This window comes from Gopherus evgoodei, chromosome 4, assembly GCF_007399415.2.
Source record: "Gopherus evgoodei ecotype Sinaloan lineage chromosome 4, rGopEvg1_v1.p, whole genome shotgun sequence".
NCBI classification, from domain to species: domain Eukaryota; kingdom Metazoa; phylum Chordata; order Testudines; family Testudinidae; genus Gopherus; species Gopherus evgoodei.
In genome coordinates, this window is record NC_044325.1 from 73,274,872 (window position 1) to 73,297,431 (window position 22,560).

Genomic DNA, 22,560 nt, shown 5'->3' on the forward strand with positions numbered 1-22,560 from the left:
CCTGGAGTCTTTCTGGTAAAAACACGGCTTGGTTCTTACAGTGGCATCTGTGGCATAGCATCCAAAGTCCCCACAATACAGGCATAAGCCCAAAGCATGATGCCAGTCCTTCTCTGTATCAGAGAGGCAAGGCCAGAACCAGCTGATCTGTCTGGGCCCTTGTGATGACAACAGGAAAGGGAGCAATGCCTCGACTCTCTCTCCAGCCAGCGTTTGGACCAGCGGTCATCAATACTGATACAAAACTTGACCAAGGCATCCAGGTGGGGTGGCAGCTCCACCTGTGCCAGCTCATTCTTTATTTCCTTGCTTAGGGCACATTGGATATGGTAGCACTGTGTCACCTTGTTCCAGTTAGTGTTTACTGCCAGGTGCTGGGACTCTGCGGCAAACTCAGTAACTGATCTGTTTCCCTGTCGCAGCCTCTAAAGTGCATTCTTGGCCGATAGTGTGCAATTCGGATAATCAAACACAATTGCCATAGTTTGGATGAACTCTTCGAACTGCTTAAACAGAGGACTAAAAGTCTCCAGGAGAGGAGATGGCCAGGCCAAGGCATCCTTAGTTAGTAGTCTAATAATAAGTCCTACTCAGGTCTGGTAGTGGAGAATGACTGAGGCCAAAGCATGAACAGGACCCAGCAATGGTTCCTGAAACTGCAGACATTGTTATGGTCCCCATCAAACTTATCTGATATTGGAATCCCTGGCTCCCTAGAAGCCAGGGCAGCAGCTATGGGCAGGACAGTTTGAGCATGTAGGGTTGCAGTTTGTACCTGCAAGGTCATAACCTGGGCTTATAAGGTCTGCAGAATTTCCACGATGTCTAGCAGAGACACAACTGCCTCTGCAGAATCCATCTGAAGAGCAGTCCAACCATTACCCGCACTCGTTCAATCTTTTGAGCTGCTCAAAGTATCAGTGATTGAGTGGTGAGTGGTCTGGCTTAGTGTCTGGAGCAAGAGTCTGGCCTATCAGGTAGAGCTGATGGGGCAGGTCCAGGAGTCAAGCCAAGAGTCGTAACCAGGAGTCAAAGATCAAAGCCTAAGATGAAGGAGTCATAGTCAGAAGGTGGAGATGAAGATCTGAGCCGGAAGTCAGAAATCAGGAAGGAGCTGGGAGCTGGAGTAGAAGCGAGACTAGAGACAGTGGAGGCAGAGACAGGACCAAGCACAGTTGCAGGGGACAATGTGAGGAGAGGGGCCTTTCGATGTGGGCAGGCCCACACTTGCCCATCCCCAGTGCTTCAATAAGTGCAGGCTAGAATGTGTTGAATGGCCATTGGACTGGTGCTGCTACTGAGCATAAGTGTCAGCCTGGAGCCAATCAGGAGGCGAGGTTAATTAGATAGCTTCTTTCAGGGCCAACTTTCATTGGATTGCCAGGAGACTGGCTCTGCTGCAGGCTGGCCCCAGACACCAAGTGCCTGAAGATATTCCAGGCAGCGCTGCAGCTCACAGAGCAGCATGGGGCAGCTGCTGTAACTTAGATAGGCTCTTAGGGTTGGCAAAGATATGCTGGCTGCCTCTCTAGCCTCTGGAACAGCCAAGGATCAGGAGGGAGCAAAGGTAACTTAAAGCTGCCTTAGCCCTCTCTCTCCCTGGGTTGAGAGTTCCTAGGGTTCATTCTTACGTTCTAAGGCATAGTATCTCAAAACTCACACCATCATAAAATATTTCATTCTATGAACTTAAGAGGGAAGGAGAAACAACAAACCCCTCCCCTCCCAAAAACTGTTTTCTTAAATGGTCACATTTACTTCTTATATTCACAATGCACAAAAATCAGTCTCCCCAAAGACAAACAAGCACAAAAAGAAATGCCAAAAAGCAAGGGGACAGGAAAAATGCTCTTTTACAGTCAGATGTGGGTTGAAGCTGGTATCTTCTTATTCTTGTCTCAGTTCCTGGTTCATCTGAGACCAGGCTGGAAGACTGATGTAAAGATGAGGCCTGGCTGTTGGACTAAGATTCTTCCTCTTTCCTGTGGCCAAAAGCCAGCTGAGCCAGTGTCAGATGAGCAGGCTGATACTAATCCAGGACTGGCTAGGATTCATTCTTAAAACCCAAGGAACAGTTTTGACCTGATGTTCAATAAGCTTCATACCACTTAGATCTTATAATATAAATAAGGATAGGAAAAAAAAAAAAAAGATATTGAAATGTCAATAGACCAAAGTTGGCAAAAATGCTACCTTCACTTCAGAATCCTTTAGTTTTTAATAACTGTATAGTCCTTGGAAAACTTCTCAGTCATTGAAAAATTCTGGAAAGAATTTCTATAATCAAGTCTTTTAACCTAAATAATCGTAACCCAGAAATATATCAACAGTCCCATTCTCAAAAAAAAAAAAAGGCTTAAAACTAAGGTCCCAGTATGTATTAGGTTCCTCTTAAATTTAAGGTCTTTGGACTATGCATCACCTAACAAAAGTCATGCTATTACAGAGTCTCTCTTGGAGATAGGTCATGTTAGTTGGCCTCATTGTCACATCAGGTTATGAGGAGGGTTGGGCACAACAAGGCAGATTGGGAAGGGCATTGTGTGTGTGAGATGTGGAAGACAGCATAGGACAAGCGAACCAGTCTAAGTGGGCACTATTGGTGGAGTGGAGGATCTCTGGGGTGAGGAAAGAAATTGAAATTGCTGGCGATGGTTAGAGAGGGAAAATGTGGTTATTCAAAGTGGAATTTGGTCAGGACATGAGGGCTATGATCCCAGCTCATGATAAAGGACATGGAAATATTTAGTAATCATAAGTGTTGAGAACCTTGGTTTGAACCCCCACCTCCCCAAAACCAACCAATCCAAACCTACTATCTGCAGCAGCTTGGCATCATATTGGATTCAGTACTGACTCAGAGTGAAAAGCTTACCTACTCACCAAAATCTCATTGTTTTCTGGCAGAAATATTTGGTCCCATCTATCCTCCAGGCATCTCTTCCTTCCATCTCTGCCTTTATTTTCTAATACCATGCATCCTAGCCTTCAATTAGACATAAAGTAAAAAGACCCCCTCTGGTTTCTAACTCACCACTGAAATTCAGTCACTCCTTGGCAATCACTATGGAGGAATAACTGACAGATTCTGGTCCTGGGCTGCGTTGAAGCAAATATGAAAATAACAGGAAAGAAATATCCTGGAACAGAAAGTAAATGCAGTGATATAACTGCTGGGATACTACAGTTTTTAAAAGTTACTGTATGGCTAGTGAAAGAAGCTAAGCTGATATCTCTGATTTATCTGTGCAAGAACTACATCACAGACAGCAGCAGAACGAGCTTCTTCACACCACTGCATATAGTGGCTCCATCTCTCCCCATAAAAGAAGACTTAAGTCCTTGGCTTGTTTGCTCATCCTGTCAGTAACAGGGCTTTGGAGCTGTGCTCCGGCTCCGCTCCAGCTCCAAGCAAAAACCTGCAACTCCACTGCTCCGGAGCTGCTCCGCGCTCCAGCTCCCGGCTCCACTCCAAAGCCCTGGTCAATAATGTAGTCAATTAAACTGGTGATTTCTGTGTTGCTGATATCTGTCCTTGGGGAACTGAGAAGACCCTTCCTTCAATACAGTTCATATAGCCCACCAAGGAGCCTTCAGCTGATAACTTTCAGTCACAAACACTTCAGGCCAGATTTGAACTAGTCACAGAAAGGTTAAAGATTAATTTTCCATTAACAGTCCTCTGAGTCATCCACTTCCCTAAAGGCAGCTGACCTCTTCCATGTAACAGGAGGGTGCACCGCTATTTTTCCTGTGGAGACACCACTTTTAGTTGTGGCCCAGCCATGAGCCTCCTCTTATATCCAATGAGGGTTAGCCCTTAAGCGGCTGGCTGCTTCCACACAAGTTCTTTCTTAGGATTGACACTTCGAGAGGCTTAATTATAATAAAAACAATTTTTTCTTATTTATTCTTCCAATAATATTCAAATGATAACTAGTAGTGCAATACTTACAAACAATTAAATTAATACTAGCAGCAGATTGTATCTATCTTTAGAATATCTATTGTTACAGCTGATCAGGCCGTACGTTATAATAATCTTACCTTTTTAAAATAAGCGCTTATATATGTTCCTTTATCGCAACAGGCTTTTACTCTTTGAATGGCTTAAACGCAGCAAAGCTGAGTCCACTGTTGCCCCTGTTTTGCCTGTATCCCCAATCGTCTGACGCCTCTGGTGGAACCGGATACTCTCTAGGGTGGTCCGGGTTCAATACGAGATCTCCCTTGGTGGGGATGTGTCTCGAGACCCTTCCCAATCCCGCTCACTTGGGCTCTTGACCGCCACTCAAGGCAGATCTCCCATGGTGGGGATGTGTCTGTCTGAGCTTAGGCCTTGTCTCCAAGGATTTCGAGATTCTCACGGCTACCAGTTGACTGCGATTTCCTTACGGTCCGTGGACCGGGCAGAGACCACTATTGGCACGTCCTTCACCGAGGATCAGGTACCCCAATGTGGCTCGCCCCGAATGTGTGTCCCCGAGCGTCTTTTATGCGATTTAGAAATACAGGCAAACACGTCAACAGCTCTTCTTATGCAAAATACATTTTGCCTTGCGGTTTGCGGTTAAGCGCATCCTGTTCAGTTATAGCGTATTTCATCTGCTGTTCTAAGAATCAGCGGAGGTCTCTTGCACAGCTGTTCTGCATAGCAACATATAAGGCCATAGGTCAGAGCAGGCCCAGCATTCACAGAGGGTTGATATAGTTGAATATCACTCTACAGGATAGAATGAAGGTTGTAATTGTTGTACTTAGAATCTTACAGATTAGTAATGGAAAAGATCTATTAGGTCATCTTGTCCTTCCACTTGTCCACTTCAGTGCAGCAAATTTCTATATGTGATATTACCCAGAGTCCCAGTAAAGGTTCTGGTATCAGGACGCTAGTAAGTGCATAAGTCACTATAGGATCCAACTGGATGAATATGACTCAGAAAGACTCTTGCATAAGCTTCTACTGCCGAGCATCACCTTGTATACACTGCTGAAGAAATCTCCAAACTACAAGACAAGTGGGGAACCAGGTCAAAAAAGAGAAAAACAGAAAAGCCAAAATACAAGCCCTACCTTCTGTCACTTTATATATTTTCTAGTATTACATTGAGTTATGATGAACGTTACCCTGTTGATAGTCCTGGGACTGAAATACTCTGATTATCCACTGGAGAGGTAAAATTAATGCAAATACCCTTCAAATTGGCCTACCACTTTCTCATTCCTGAGCCTGTATAACCGCACAGTGTGAGAGGATTGAGACCCATCATTCCTTGACTTATTTTCTGAAGCTACCAACAAGACTGTAAGTTATGATGTGAACATCTGTTCACTAGGAACTGTTTTGAGTTTATCAATCTATTTTACAAAGGCCAAGAAATATTGTTCAGATAGTAATGCTGTTCAGTCACTATCAATCTAGGCTTGGTAGAAAGGATTTAAAAGGGTCCACAGGCCTTTACCAACTTTCTGAGCCACCTACACAACACACCTGGTTGTCCTGGATACTAAGCCACATGTAAGAGGATTCTCAGAAACTTTGATGGAATAGGGTCTGGCCAAACATGACTAATGTGCCAAACCAGTTACTGTAGCTGCAAAATGACTGTTCCCTGGCATTTTTACCTTTAAATATTTTAGTTATACACAATGATGGTTAGCTGGTTGTTGAGATGAGTTGGCTTGTTCTACACTGACTGAAACATAATGTTCAACATTGCGTTAGTTAACATGCTTGTTTACAGCCATCTTCAAATAGAGTGAAATTTTGTAACATAGACCAGGCCTAAGATGGCTACTTGTAAATTTTCTGGAGTCTCGCTATCGTTCTCTATAACAAAATGCTCCAACACTATGAACAACCTGCCATCAAATTGTTCTTAGTAATGTGGTTAATAAATCTTATTTTCTATGCTGCCTGATATTTGCCTTGTAACTGATATAATAATTATTTGTCTGCATCATATTTAAGAGTCTCACCTTCCAGAGCATTTTGCAAAGGCTTGTTACTTTAGGTCTCTTTCACTAGGTATTTCTATGGTCCCTATCATTGCAGAACCAGTATCTGAGCATCTCCTAAATGTTAATGTATTTATCCTGGCACCATCTCTGTGAGGCAGCTAAATATTATCTCTATTTACAGCGGGGGAACTGTGGCACAGAGCAATTAAGTGTGCCCAAAGTCACACAGTGGCAGAGTCTGTGGCAGTCAGGAACTGAAACCAGATCTCCTGAGTTCCCCTCCAGCACCTTAACTACAAAACTACTAGCCAGAATTGGTCTGACTTCATTAATGGAGCAGGCATGATAGCACTGACTCCACAGTGTGAGATCATTCTAAAGCAGTGGTTCCCAAACTTTAACAACCTGTGAACCCCTTTCACTAAAATGTTAAGTCTTGCAAACCTGCTCCTAAAAATTAATATTTCCAGGGATTTTCTCCTTTACCTGAGTATAAATTATAAAAGCAGTGATATTGGAAATATAAAATTTGTTTTTATGACATGCTTATTACCACAATTTATTATTATTTATCACTACAGTATTTTTATTACATTATGAAAATGGCAACACTCTTCCAAGATCTCACTTTTGTAGCTTGCATCACTTTGAATAAGCCTGTTATAAGACAAGGCTCCTATGTTTCATCATGGAGTATCAGATGTGAAACAGCATGAAGGTATTTAAGGAGCCAACTCAAAGAGTTCCTCCTACACAAGGATTCAGGTCTTGAGCAGTCCAGGCTAGGGTGACCAGATAGAAAGCGTGAAAAATCGGGACGGGGGTGGGGGGTAATAGGCGCCTATATAAGAAAAAGTCAAAATATCGGGACTGTCCCTATAAAATTGGGACATCTGGTCATCCTAGTCCAGGCAAACAACACACATTACAATAAAGCTTAAACTTGTTCTTCATAATAATTTTAAAAACAATACTAGCTGCCTATTTAATTTAAAAAACAGCAAAAAAAAATCTACCTCCCTTTCCATTGCTTATAAGGAGTCTTGAAGTTTAAGTCTCCTCTGTGTGAAAGATATGTTTAGCTCTTGGAAGTCCAGGGGCTCCGGCCCCCATGCTGCCTGCGGTCCCTAAGGACAGCTCTATCTGCCATTAGGGAATTTTTTCCTGAGAACCCCCTGTAACATTTCGCAAACCCCCAGGGGTTCATGAACCCCCGTTTGGGAACCACTGTTCTAAAGGGATGTAATTTATGGACTCTGTAGCTATACATGGAACCCCAGAGCACATAATTTGGGCAAGTTGTGAATTGACAAGGTATTAATCAAAGATTCATGAAGAGGAGAGAAGGGACCTATAGTACTAGGCCACCTCTAGTACATCTCTGGGGTTAGTGCAGAATTGTCATGCAATTCGACGAAAGCACAGCATATTCTTTTCTAGTTTAGTTTTAAATTACCCAGTCATGAGTTCTTCCACCTCTTCAACTGGGACACTATTCCACAGATCTTATATACCGCTACCTCAATATAACGCGACCCGATATAACATGAATTCGGATGAAATGCGGTAAAGCAGTGCTCGAGGGTGGGGGGGTGGCTGCGCACTCCAGTGGATCAAAGCAAGTTCAATATAACACGGTTTCACCTATAACGCGGTAAGATTTTTTGGCTTCTGAGGATCGCATTATATCGGGCTAGAGGTGTATTTAGAACAGTCTACATTTCCTTTTGGTCTAATTTCAGTTCACTCATTATATCATCCTAGACAATTTCTTTTATCCCAGCCATTCCCCCGCAAAACTGAAAGAAACATTATTCCCTATTTTCAAACAACAAGGCTAAAACAGTGAAATTTTAAATAATGATCAAGGAATTTTTTTTATTCATTTAAGTTTCAATATCATTACAGAAAATGTTATGGTACAGAGTTGTTTAACATTAGTTTTATTTCTTCGCTCATTTGATTTCCACATGAATGCTGGTAACATTAATATCTGTACAAGATCAGTCTTTGATTTTTTTTTTTAGGTTTTAGTTCTGTACATCTTTAAATGTATTGGTTAAAAAGGCTGTCAGCACTTAAGGAAGCAATTTTTTTTGTTTGTTCAAATAAAAGGTATCCAGTTACTGCCCAAGAGTACTGAGCCGGGTGGCTGCTGGGCCGAGAGATATCCCTGAACGCGCAGCGAGGGGGGAAACCTCGGGGCTTGATCGGGTTCCCAGTGCAGCCACTCTGCTTTTGGCACTGTGCACATCAACACGAGATACAAGATAAAGAACAAGCAGAAGCTCTCTGTGAAGCAGTTATGAAGCATACTAATAAGGGAAATCCAAGTGTTGTCTACGCTAGTATAAATAAGCAGACAGCCTTGTTTTAAGAGCATAAGTAGTTGTATCTTAAAGATGAGAAAAAACACAAGTTCTGCAGGCACCTACTGCTGTCTACTAAAAGCTACTGCTATCAGAACTAGCATTGAACACACAAAGCAATTGCAAGAAAGGAAAAAGTTGCTTTGATATAATCAGAATAAATTTCTTTGTTAAGATTTGTTTTTTTAAAGTTTTTTTTAAAAGGTATTTATTTAAATTCCATTTGAAATATAGTTCAAGATGTTGACTATACTGATCAGCTTTTATCCAGTTCAGAAAAACTAGCTGTGCCGTTGCATATTACAGGATACAGTCAATGATATGTGGACATGCATCAAAGCTTCACTCTTGCTGGTGACATCATAGCCTTCCGATGACCATGACATCCACCACCTCGCCCTTGTGAAGCTCCACATACTGCTCTGTCTTTGGAGGTAGCATCAACAGTCCATTGGCACTACGCATACTCATCAGACGACTGCTCATCTGATTTCCTAGAGCAGAATGAGAGAAAGACTGTGGTTAACAGTACTACTACCACAATGCATGAAGATGGAAAAAAGGGCTATTCTTAGGAGGAGAATCATGGAGCTAATTTAGTCATGGAGCCTGGGGTCTGGATACTTAACGGACACATGGCAAATACCTACAGAGTACCCAGGAGAGAGAATTTGGCAGCCTACTTTTTCCAGGTTCTCCAAACTTCCATTCACTCACTTGTCCTCCTTGCTATCCAAGCTCCCACATTTCTTCCCCTTACTACCCCATCTTTCCATCGATGTTCTCAAATCTTCCTATTTTCAGATTGCCTTCTCTCCAGTTTCCACTGACATCATAGTTATCTTACAATGCATGTGTGTCTAATCCATTTCGTACAATAACTAAAAACCTAGCACAATCTATATAATTCATCCACTCATAAGAACTCTGAACTCCCACTCCCATTTGACACCCTCAGACTTGCAATATGTTGTGAAAGTGAATAATTTCAGCTCTGCTGGACCAACTGTGAAGCAAAATACAGTGGCAAAAATCCTGACAGAGAATACCCTGCCTTTTGGTTCTTGGTGTTCAAACCTAGGGACTGACAGTGAGAGAGCATTCCAGTTGGTATCAACTGTCTTCGTGGAACATGAGAGAAGAGGTAGTGCATAAAACAACCAGGAACTAAACGATGTAAAGCTTTACAGATAAAAATCAGCATCTTGAATTGCACCTGTAAAAGTGCCTGTTCAGACTTTGGAATCAAAGGTGTAGAGCTCCATGTGTGAAATCTACCTATGTAAGCAGTGAGACACAATCAGTATTAACATGTCTTCAGGTAGTCTCCAAGGAAAGCTTCATGTAGGATGTATTGTTTTAAACCAATCTGAAGGTGACAAAAGCACAAGTAGCTGCAGCATGATCTACATCCATCTGAGAGAGAGGCAAGGTCAACCTACTAGCCACATGCTGATGGAAAAACTACTCAAGTACTGCTTCAACCTAGAAATTTAGGAGCAGCTGAGGATCGAACAGCACCCCAGATTGCAAATCTTGTGTAAAAAGTGGCTATATCCTCTTGATTGAGAGAACAGATATTACCCTCAGCTATCTCTACTGAAATTTTCTCCCATTCAGCTAGCAACATCTCTATTTATTTGGCATTAAATTAAATCACCCAGCTCCCATCCATGCCCCAACTTGTATTTAGTAAATGTATGAGTGTGGAAGTGAGCATGTGAGGAAGTGCATGTCTATGAGCGAGCACAAACAAGTATGAGTGAATGTTTATGCAAAAGAACGTGTAAATAGGCAGGCTGTATATATGCAAATAAATGTGTGTCAGGGAGCACGAAGGCAAGCAATTGTGTAATAATTGGCGTAGGCTAGCAAGTCTGTGTTCTACAACATCAGTGAATTTGGATGTAAGTATGTGCAGGTGTGTGTGTGTGCATGTGTATGTTGGCAAACGTGCAGTTACAGGCATAAATGTGTAAATATGTGTTTGATTGTTTGTATAGTGGATGTTTGGGAGCCTGTTTGTGGGTGTGTCAGTCTATGTAAATGGCTAACCTGTACTCTGTGCCCAAGGCAGTGGTTCTTGGTGATGCCAAGTCAGTATGCACCGATGGTATTCTGGGCGAGGATCCAATTTTACATCACATGATAACTGCAGGAGAAGCAAAGAGAGAAAGAAGATACAGGCTTTCATTCACATGTCATTCAACAAGCAAGACTTTATTCTGCCTTAGTCATTGGCAACAGGATTGTCAGCTCAGTTCTGACTGTAGAATATTTACTACAGGTGAAGGTTGGGTAAACTCACACTCACACAGCTAATACTTTTTATCTCAAGTACCTATCCACCTCTGGGATGGAACACAAGATTTTTTAACTGCAGAGCAGCATTGTATAACTGTTTAGGACTAGGACTGTAGAGTAATTTATGCAATTGAAATTGTAGGGAGAATTAAGATTGGCAGGAAGTAATTATCTCAACCGGATAAACCCAAGAGCTAATATTCCCTACTACTGTCAAAAATTCCATGGGCAAGTCAAGTGGTCAGGAACTCAGGCTTACATCTCATTCGAAAGATGGTGCTTCAAACAGCGCAGCTCCCACTAATGACACTCTGTGATACTGGTTGGGTATTGACTCAGAGGGAAGAGTGGCATCTAGTTAATCACCATCAGCACTTCCTACAGCCCAATCCTTGTGAGATCTGATAGGATCCCTGGACAGAGTGGCATGACTGGTTAAGCGGCAGAAAGAATAGAGCTTGCTGTTGAGATCGCAGGTAGTGTTTGCAGCACGGACAGTTTACAAGTCCATAGATTTTTTCTAAACTGAGCAAATTTGAAACAGACATCATTAAGAGGAGAGAAACGTGGACATAACAGTGATTTTATAGACACTACCTCAAAACCTTCCTATTTTCATTCAACATTCTGATGTGAATAGAGAGGATTCTGATAGGTTAAGTAAGTTGGGCTGACTATATGTTTCCTGCATCTCTAGGTAATCCTTCTACACAAACTGAACAGCTCAGAAAAGCTTAACAGAAATCCCCTTTGCTTTTCCCCTTTTTCTTTTCATCATTTCAGTCCACGTGTTCTTCCTGCAATTGTCTGAGCTACTCTTTCAGGCACTGCCTTTCTTATGCTCTCATACTATGTCTCTGACCTTCCTAGATCCTATGTGTACTCAAAATTCTGGTAAAAAAGTCCATTCTCACCCCACCCCACCACCATAGTTCTGGGCTTTGGATAGTCAGTTCTTTCAAATGTAACATCAATATGCCTCAGCAGAACATTTCTTGATATCAATGACCTTTAAACATTTTAGTACATTATGTCAACTGCAAGCTTATGGGTGTCAGCTTGAAACACCAGCTAGGATTGCTTTTCTTATCCTTCTTGGATTAGATATAAATGCAGTACTTTTCGACTTGCTTCAGTATTGCTCAATGGACCATGTATATCTTCAGTGGTGCTCTATGTACAGCTGGTACATTCAATGAAATGGCAATACTTCATAAAAACACTGCCATGTTCTACAATTACACAGCACCTACAGAAGATTCCAGTCTGGAAGAGTTTAGCCCCTTTCCAAATCCAGAAAATGGCTGGAGGAATGAGCTAGAGGGAAAGCCAGCTGCTTATGAAATGCATAAGTGTTAAATGGCCTCCTTTGCTCAGTGAGTTGCAACCTGCACTGTCAGGAACATGCATGAATGAGACTATTACCACCCCATATTCAAAGTAAAGGGTCTGGGAAAAATGAAACAGAGATGCAGCAATGTGTAAGTGAAAAACAGATCCATCTTGCAGTGATTTCAGGAGCTAAAATGATCATTAAATGAAGCTAGGAATGATGTTAAAGGAGCAAATTTGCAAGTATGTGGATGGGCTGGTTTGATAGGCCTAACAGGACTCTCTGGACTGTAATGCAGGAAACTGGGAATTATTGATTCCTTGATCCAGTCTCCTCTTTCCCTGGGCTGACAGTAGCTTGGAAGAGGCATGGTGGAAATTTTACACTCAGCTCTGGGGTTGAGGAGGAGACTGGAGAAAGGGCCTCCAATAGCAACCTCTAAGCCAAACCTAAACTATTCCTGTCCCTTCTCAGTGTAAGCACCCATTACATCTTTTCAGGCAATTGTCTTATGACCTTTAGTTTTTGTTTAATCAAATCCAATCTATATTTAGCTTTTTGAAATCTTTCCAAATCATTCTCTTGTAGTCATCTGATCTATTCTCTGCTGTGAATTCCCTTCAATTTATCATCATATCACTAGTGCTGAGATATCCAAAGTTAGACAGAGTATGGGTGGTGGTCGTGGTGGGGGGAACACGGCTCACTGAGCCTGTCAGACAGCAGGATCTCAAATATATTTTTCAAATATCCTATATTTGAAAGTCCTTACCCTGGCTTTGATAATGGTGGGCCGAGGATCCAGGATGCCTTGCATTTTTCTCAATGCTGGGACAACAAAGAGATTGCAGGTGACAACAGCTGATACAGGATTTCCTGGAGAGCAAAACACAACAATAGTTCACATGTGAGTAATTCTGAGTTAAGATGTGAAATGATGAAAAATCACACATTTCCATAGCAACTTTCATCTTAAAGGATTCCAAAGAGCTTTTCACACTATATACACAGGAAAAAACGTCACTTAAATCTTGAGTGGCATATGGCAGTTGTTAAGCAGTACACAACTATGCTACTCAGGAGTTTAGGACAAGAGGTGAAGCAGAATATTGATTCAACTGAAATTGAAAGGGAAATTTAGGGCCACAGAAAGGACAGTTACCTGTTCTGTAACTGGCATTCTTTGAGATGTGTTGCTCAGGTGTATTCCACAGTAGGTGTGTGTGCTCGTCATGTGCACTGGTGCCAGAAATTTTTCCCTTAGTAGTACCCGTAGTGGGGAAGCACCGCTGCAACCCCTAGAGTGGCGCCTCTATATCATGCTATAAAGGGAGCTGTACACTCCCCCATCCTCAGTTCCTTCTTGCCAGACAACTCCAACAGAAGGGAAGGAGAGCGGGATGTGGAATACATCAGAGCAACACATCAAGAAGAACACCAGTTACAGAACAGGTAACTGTGCTTTCTTCTTCGAGTGATTGCTCATGTGTTCCACAGTAGGTGGCTCCAAGCTATATCTGATGGAGGTAGGTAGGAGTTTAAGGGTTTCCGGGATGGAGTACCGCCCTACCAAACCTGGCGTCATCTTGTGTTTGGGAGACGATCGCATAGTGCGACGAAAAGGTGTGGACAGAGGACCAGGTGGCAGCTCTACAAATGTCCTGAATAGGGATGTGAGTTACATAGGTGGCCGACGAGGCCTGAGCTCTCGTAGAATGCGCCTTCACGATAGGCGGCGGGAGAATCCCTGCCAGGTCGTAACACGTGCGTATGCACGAGATGATCCAGCAGGAAATTCACTGGGTAGAAACTGGTTGCCCCCTCATGCGTTCAGCTGATGCAACAAAAAGTTGCAGGGATTTCCGGAATGGCCTGGTTTGGTCTAGGTAAAAGGCCCGTGCCCTATGCACATCTAGCATGTGTAGGTGTTGTTCCTCATCAGAGGAATGGGGCTTGGGACAGAGTATCGGAAGGAAAATGTCCTGATCCATATGAAAAATCGAGACCACCTTCAGCAGAAAAGCAGGGTGTGGGCAAAGCTGGATCTTATCCCTGTGGAAGACCGTATATGGGGGTTCCGAGGTTAGGGCCCTAAGCTCCAAGACACGGCGGTCTGAGGTGATCACCACCAGGAACACTACCTTCCATGATAAGTGGGACTAGGAACACATGGCCAAGGGTTCAGAAGGGGGACCCATGAGGCGGGAGAGCACTAGGTTCAGGTCCCATAGTGGGACCGGGGGGCCTAGCGCAAGGGAATGCCCGATCCAGTCCTTTAAAAAAATGGGATGTCAGGTGATGGGAAAATACCGAGTGACCATGCACTGAAGGGTGGAAAGCTGAAATGGCCACTAAGTGTACCCTGACCGAGACGGGAGCTAGCCCTGGTTCTAGGAGACAGGAGGTAATTGAGAATGACTTGGAGCAATGCGGATGATGGGGAAGTAGCCCTTTCTCTCGCCCACCTAGAAAACCTAGACCATTTGGGCAGGTAGGTCCATCGTGTGGACAGCTTTCTGCTTTCCAGCAGAACTTGCCTGACATCCTCCGAACACCTCCCTTCCTCCTCATCTAACCATGAAGCAGCCACATTGTCAGATGAAGAGTGGCCAGGCTGGGATGGAGGAGGCATCCCTCCTCCTGGGAGAGGAGATCTGGCCAAAGCAGCAGCCTGCGCAGGAGAGCAGCTAGAAGCTGCAGAAGGGTTCCGTACCAATATTGTCGGGCCCAATCTGGGGCTATGAGGATAACCCTCGACTTGTCTGCCTTCACTTTCTGTAAGACCTTGCCTATCAGGGGAAATGGCAGAAAGGCCTAGTACAGGTGGCCCAACCACCGAATCAGGAACGCATCTGAGATCGCCCCCTGCCCAGGAGCAGAACCGCGGGCAGAGATGATTCTGGGCGGTAGCAAAGAGATCTACCTGGGGAGCTCCTCACTCTCGGAAGAGTTGCTGGGCAACCTCCTAGTGGAGTGACCACTTGTATTGGCGGGAGAAAATCCTGCTGAGGTGATCGGCTTGAGTACTGTGAGAGCTGGGTAGGTGAAAAGCCCTCAGAGAGATATCGTGCGCTATGCAGAATTCCCATATGTCCAGGGCTTCCTGGCACAAGGTCGAGGAGCACGTGCCCCCTTGCCTGTTGATGTAATACATTGCGGCCGTATTGTCCGTGAGGACTCTGACCATCTTTCCCCGTTGGTTTGGGCTGAAAGCTATGCACACCAGGTGTACCGTCCTGAATTCCCTGACGTTTATGTGCAGGGATAATTCCGAGGTTGACCATCTGCCCTGAGTTTGGAAGCTCCCCATATGGGCTCCCCACCCCAGGTCTGAGGCGTCCGACACCAGATCTAGTGAGGGAGGGGTCTCTCGGAAGGGAATCCCTTGTAACATGTTGCTCGGGGGGGAACACAGTTGCAGGTCGGCCTCTATGTTGGGAGGTAACGTGACCACCTTGTCCAGGTCGTCCCTGGCCTGGGAATGTTGTTAGGCCAGCCAGAGTTGGAGGGGCCTCATTGTGAGCCTGACATGTTGCACCACGGAGGTGCATGCTGCCATGTGGCCTAAGATTTGAAGGCACACCCTTGCTGTCGTCACTGAAGCTATAAGACTTTTGAGTGTCTCGAACCTGTCCTGGGGGAGAGAGATCATGGCCACCACCGAGTCTAACAGCACCCCTATGAAGTGTATGCGCTGAACCGGCCCTAACGTGGACTTGTCCTCTTTCACCACTAGGCCTAGACTCTCACAAGTGGCCAGCAGAAATTCCATCTGGGCCTGCACCTGGGACCGAGACTTGCCCTTGAGGAGCCAATCGTCCAGGTCAGGTAAGGGAAAATTTGCAGCTCGTTCCTCCTGAGGTGGGCTGCCACTACCGTCATGCATTTGGTAAAAACTCTGGGGGCCATGGAGAGGCCAAAGGAAAGGACCGTATACTGGTAGTGGTCCTACCCTACCCGGAAGCGGAGGAAGCGCCTATGACCCTCAAAATATGCATCCTAGAGGTCCAGGGCTGCTAACCAATCCCCTGGGTCTAGGCATGGAACAATAGAGGCCAGGGAAACCATACGGAACTTATAATGGACCATAAATTGGTTGAGGTTCCGCAGGTTGAGGATGGGCCTGAGCCCGCCCTTTGCCTTCGGAATCAGGAAATACCAGAAGTAAAATCCTCTTCCCTGGAATTCCAGGGGTACCTTCTCAACTGCGCCCAGGGTGAGGAGGTACGTCACCTCTTGGTCTAAAAGGAGGGCATGCACCGGGTCCCCGGGGACCTCCAGGGGTGGGGGATGATGTGGGGGGCGAAGCAAACTGCAAAATGTAGCCCTTGGAAATGGTGCTGAGGACCCACTGGTCCGACATTATACGGGACCATTGCACTCGGAAGGCAGATAAACGGTTGCAGAACACAAACTTTATTAACTGGGGGGCTTCCCTGGCAACAGGCCCAGTGGCCACCCGCAAAGAGTCAAAAGCGCCTCTTCTCCTGCCTCTCGCCCTTTGAGGGGCCAGGTTGTCGGGCCGAGTGGGACTGGTGCTGGGACCTGTGTTTCTGCTCCCTCGGCCTCTTAGGGAGGGGCTCATATCTGCCTCCAGCTGGAGGAGCCAAGGTCTGTGGTCTGGCTTTGTCCTTTGCTGGTGGGACATATAGGCCCAGAGTTTGCAGAGTGGTGCGGGAGTCTTTCATCCCATGCAGATGGATGTCTGTTTGATCCCCAAACAGGGCCTTCCTGTTGAAGGGCAGGTCCTGCATGAGGGGCTGGGACTCCGCGGACAGCCCCGACAGTGAGAGCCATGACGCCCTGTGCATGGAAATGGCCGAGGCCATCAAACTGGCTGCTGTATCCGCTGTGTCCCAAGTCGCTTGAAGAGCCGCTTTCGCCGCCGCCGCTTCTTCATCAACCAAGGCTCTGAACTTCCTCTTGTCCTTTTCCTGGAGAAGAGGTTCAAACTTTGACAGGGACCCCCATAAGTTAAAATCGTACCGGCTCAGTAGGACTTGGTGATTTGCCACCCTGAGCTGGAAGCTTGCCGATGAATAAACCTTCCTGCCAAAGGTATCCAGTCTCCTGGAGTCTTTATCCTTAGGGGATGGGCGCGGGTTGACCATGCCTCACTCGGTGGTTTACAGACTCCACCACCAGAGAATTGGGTGCCGGGTGAGAGTACAAGTATTCGTGCCCCTTTGCTGGCACAAAATACTTTCTCTCTGCCTTTTTAGAAATAGGTGTCAAGGAGGCCGGGGTTCACCAAAGCAAAGTCGATATGTTGGCCACCTCGTGGAAAGGTAGGGCCACACGGCCCGCTGCCGAGGAGGACAACATATTGAACAGGTGTCCGACCGCTCCTCCATCTCCTCAACCTGAAGCTGGAGATTCAAGGCCACCCGCTTAAGGAGCTCTTGGTGAGCCTTAAAATCTTCCTGTAGGGCGGGTGGTGGCGCCGCTATGGATTCCTCCGGTGCCGGAGAGGGGACCGGTTCTGCCCCCAGGGCGTTGTGTGGTACTGGTGATTCAAACCCCAAGTCCAAGCCCAGGTGCGGTGCCGCTGGTTCGGTACCGGTTGACTTTTCCCGGTGCTGGGGTGGGGACGTAGAGTGCACCTGTGATGCCCCTGCCACTGAACAGAGTCTCGCCGGTGCAGGTAATTGGGGCCACAGTGCTCACTGACACCACTGCCCTTGCCAAGGCACCCCTTGCCACTGACCTGCTTGGGGACCGAGTGGAGCCACTTGATCGTGGGGGGCGGCGCGGCCTGGGGATGGGCGATTGGGTGCCGAAGTCACTGAGGAACGCACGGTGCTGTACGAGTGTCAGGAGCGTCCACGGCCATGTCAGTGCCGACCTCGAGATTTAGACTTTGATGACGATGATGTGTACCTGTCAGAGATGCTGATTCTAGATTCCCTCCAGCGACCATGGCTATGATGCCTGGGTGCCGATGTCAGTCAAGGGGCGTTCCGAGCATGACGTCTGTCGGAGCGAACACTCAAATCTGAGCGTCGGTGCCAATGGCGTCAAGACCTGCTCCTATAACTTTGGTGGGAAGAGGAGCGTCGACACCTCTTGTCTCCGTACCTGCGACCTCTGTGGGTAGTGGAGGACCCTTGAGACTCCCTCTCAGGAGAATCGGCCAACGGAGTGGAAGTCTGGTGTGGGCTCCGGGATGGGCCCCTTGGAACAGGTAGGTATCTTGTTCTCGGAGCGGGGGCTATGCCGGATCGGGGAGGGTTGATGAGCTCCCAGTGGTGGCTTCCCTCGGGATCAGAGGCTCGTCTCAGGCGGCGCACCCGGTACCGGAAGGGCGAGGATGTCATGTGCTGCCTGTGCCGCCTCCAGCGTCGACGGCATTCTCACTGCAGGAGAGGCACATGTGGACAGAACCGGACTACTCCGCTCAGCGTGAGTCGAAGGTCTGGTTCCTGAGGGGGATCGTGGGCTGCCCAACTCGAGTCCGGCCTCACTCCTGTCCTTCTCTTGGCGCCACTGAGCCTTCCCTTGGTTCTTGGTGGGGGAGCGGTGCTGACTGGTGGATGGAGCCTTCCTCTGCACCAATGATGCAGTGCCCAGCACTGAGTCGGGTTGGCGTGCCGGTGCCAATGCCGACTCCATTAGCAGGGCCTGGAGTTGGATATCTCTTTCACGCTTCGTTCGAGGCTTGAACGATCTGCAGATTTACAATGCTCACTTATGTGAGTCTTGCCCAGACAGTGAAGACACTGAGAGTGTGGGTTGCTCCTGGACATAGAACTGCAACAGGAGTCGCATGACTTGAAGCCTGGGGCACGGCTGCCCCGAGCCAGGCAACTAACTAGAAAAGCAACTAGAAAACTAACTAACTAACTAACTAACTAACTAACTAACTAACTAACTAACTAACTAACTAACTAACTAACTAGGCAACTAACTGGGGCACGGCTGCCCGAGCCAGGCAACTAACTAGAAAAGCAATCTATGAAGAAGAGAGGTACTACTAAGGCTAGAAGCGCTACAGTAGAGCTGGAGCACAAAGTTCCGACTACCTTCACTGGCGGCAAGAAGGAACTGAGGGTGGGGGGAGTGTGCAGCTCCCCTTATAGCGGGATATAGAGACACCACTCTAGGGGTCGTAGCGGTGCTCCCCCACTACGGGTACTGCTAAGAGAAAAACTTCCGGCACTGGTGCACGTGGTGAACACGCACACCTACTGTGGAATACACCTGAGCAATCACTCGAAGAAGAATGTAATTTATCAGATTATAGTTTAGACTAGACATTAGAATAATACCTGTACTCTTGTAAAAAGTGTCATGGGATCTTTAATGACTGCACATGCTCAGATTCTTTAGGTATTCATTGGGAAATTGGTTTTTGGCAGTATAATGCCCCCGAACATCATGCCAGCAAATTGTTTTAGTACTAATTCAGAGGGACTAGCACCAGCTACTGAGATTTAGTATTGACAGAGAGAAGAGTGCCACCTACTTTTTACAAACAACACTTCTTGCCAACACCTGGGCTGTCCTTGGTGACAACTCTAATAATATACATTATACAATCAGGTAAATGCTCTTCTCATCTCTCTCCTGAAAACAATCAATACAGGAGAGAAAGAAACCCTAAGCACATATCTAAAAAAAAAAATTACTATCTCATGAAGAAGTGCAGTTCTTTTGTGGTCACAAACACATGCAAGGTAAACAGAGTAAAGCAAGTTCTTCCTAGCTTCAGAATATGCAGCTTCCTGTCCACACTGCTAATGCAACACTGAGGGTAGGTCTATACTACTGCTTAAGTCGATGTGACTTACATCTCTCAGAGGTATGAAAAAGATATCCCCCAGCCATGCAAGATATATCGACCTGAGGACTGTCCACCCTGACACTATGTCAGCACATGCAGCTGCACTGATGTAGCACTTCTAGTGTATACTTGCCCTCATTCTGTGCATATTGGTTTTCAAAGAGATACAGCGAAGTGAGTCAATAATGCCCTCTTTTGATTCACACAGCTTGAGCATGCAAAGTTGTTGTAGCTGTGTTGGTCCCAGGATATTTACTCCTGGAGGAATTCTGAGCCACTGCACATGTGCAGAATTTATGTCCCCCACAGATTTCTTTGCTTCCCTGCAGAAAAATGACTTTCTGATGGGGAAGCAAAGGGAAGCCACAGGAGCAGTCATGTGACCCTCCCCAGCAGTGTGTTTTGGGTGCCCAGGGCAGCTGGCAGAGAGGTAAATCACTGTGAGGCAAGGGGTGGGACTGGGGAAGACTTGGCTGGTGGCTCCTACTCTGAGCCAGACTCAGTTGCCAATCCCTGGACTGGGGAGGATGGGACTTCCTCTTCCCTTGCATGGCATCCAGGGCCATGTCAGACCCACACCCAGATTTCTCTCCTGGCTGTAGGAAGCTCTGCACATTCCTCCCTCCCCCCCGCTTCCTGCATCCATCACTCCTCAGCTGCAGGGGGACTGATCCCTGTACAGGGAGCTGCTCCCCTATCCACCCAATCCCTGTGCATCCAGACCCTCTGATAAGCCTCACTCCCCCTGCACCTGGACTACCCCAACAAGCTACTTGCACCTGAATCCCCAAGCTACCGAGCCCCAACCAGCTGTACCTGGATCCCTGCCCCACTCCCCCCACACCCACACACCCCAGCCAAGTTCTATCCCCAGACCTAGACCCGCCCCCCCCGCTAAGCACCAACCACCTTCACCTGAACCCCCTGCAGAATCTCATTACCGTTGCACGCAGAAACCCCCCCAACAAGCACCTGTGCATCCAGATCTCCCCCGCACCCAGATCCCCCACTGAGCCACCCACACCCAGACTGACCCACACAGAACCTTCTCAACTCACATGTGGATCACCCACACTAAGCCTCTTCACACTTGGATCCTTTCTGAGCCTGTCCACCTGCACCTGGCACAGAGGGGCAGGGTCCTGGGGTGCTTCTGGGGCAGGCCAGGTCCTTGCATTGTGTCAGGGCTGGGTGCGGCCTCACCGTTGAGGGAGCTGCATAGTGATCTCTCACCTCTGTGCAGCTGGTGGCCTGTGCTCCCCAATGCCATGCTGGAGCCTCCAAATTTATTTGACAAATAAAATTTGCAGTATTTTAAAGTATTGAGCACAGGATTTTTATTTTTCTGGTGCAGAATGCCCTCAGGAGGAAATATTAGAGAGACAAAGTGTGTCCAATAAAAGACATTACCTCATGCACCTTGTCACAGCTTGAGAATGACAAATAAGACTACACTTTTGTGACACATTCTGGGACTGTCTAGTTTTTGTCTATATTACTGGTATGTCAGATTCTGTGATTTGACTAACACAGACATTCCTGCAGAGAATATTCATTGGGAGGGTGGGGAAATAGGAGGAAAGGACAACTGCACTATATTCTTTAAAAAGACAAAGGAAGTCTCTGGACAGAACCACTGTAGGTCCTGTGCTCCATCACATGATTAGACAGAGGTAAGAACTCTCTAGCATACCCTCAAATAAACCCTTTCCTGAATAAAAATTGGTGGGAAAATCTCAAGTGTTTTGTGCTTAGGAGAGCAAGTGCCAGGCCTCTGACCTTCATGAGGCATCCTGGTTTTATTTTATGGATCTCTGTACCTGTGGAGAGCAACAAAAATCATCACAAAAATATCTTACCTGGCAGTGCAAAGATTATTTTTCGTACACCATCTATATCCAAAGTTGCAAATGTTGTTGGCAGGCTAGGGGGAAAGAAAGTTGTTTAATAAATACACTGAACTCGTATCTAACGTGGCTGTGCTATTATAATGTACAGATTACCTTCCATTCCTTTCATAATCTGAAATTTTCCTTCTCTCCTTTATTGTCACTGCCTTTTTAACCCTTAGAGCACTGTGAGCATAATCATCCTCATTACATTGTGTTGAAGAATTTAAGCTGACCAAATTCATCTCCTTGCCCTCATCCCTCCCTCTATCCCAACAATCACCTTAACCTGCTCCTCAAATGCTGATCCTTCTCCCTAGTAACCAAATCTCCTCCCAGTTTCCTGACCTTGTGCTAATATCCTTTTCTCCTAAATTGTTCTAGTATTATTAATACTTATTCATATTGTAGTTGCCCATAGAATCGCAATAAAGGACTGATTACTCTTAACCATACAACTCCCACTGCCCACTCTGGATCTCTCTCTCTTCCTGCTGACTCTTGTCTCAATTCCTTGAGCCTCTGGGCAGCCACTCTCAAATGATCCAGCCCCTAGCATACTAACTCAAACACAATCTCACTCCCATACTATTAAAACACAGAGTTTCCAGGTGTCATCCACCTGGGACCTGCTTAATGTTCCAAGGGTAAAGGACTTGCCAAATGCCTTCATTCTATTTAGAAAAAGTTCTGCTGCTACAACAGGTATTTTCTGTTTTTCATACCTGTTCTTTATTATTAAGAACTAGCCAACCAACCAACCAGCCCTGCACCAGCTTTAGCCACAATCAGAATTTAGAATCCTGAACAACCTAGTGTGTAAACAAACCACCCTCAATAGTTATTGAGACAAGGAGCTGAGAAAAGACTCCATAGTCTTGGATTTGGAGAAAAGAATTCTCTGCTCCCAGAAGACCCACA

At 46.1% G+C, this 22,560-nt stretch overlaps 1 protein-coding gene across 1 annotated transcript in view; it reads right to left on the reverse strand.

The window, feature by feature from the left end:
- Positions 1 to 7,975: 7,975 nt before the first annotated feature.
- GPHN (gephyrin) overlaps positions 7,976 to 22,560 on the reverse strand; it is a 562,913-nt gene continuing 548,328 nt past the window's right edge. Inside the window, 4 exon segments of the mRNA XM_030559799.1 lie at positions 7,976 to 8,824; positions 10,386 to 10,482; positions 12,740 to 12,843; positions 21,610 to 21,674. Of these exon segments, the coding sequence (XP_030415659.1) occupies positions 8,691 to 8,824; positions 10,386 to 10,482; positions 12,740 to 12,843; positions 21,610 to 21,674 (400 nt within the window). The 3' untranslated portion in view covers positions 7,976 to 8,690.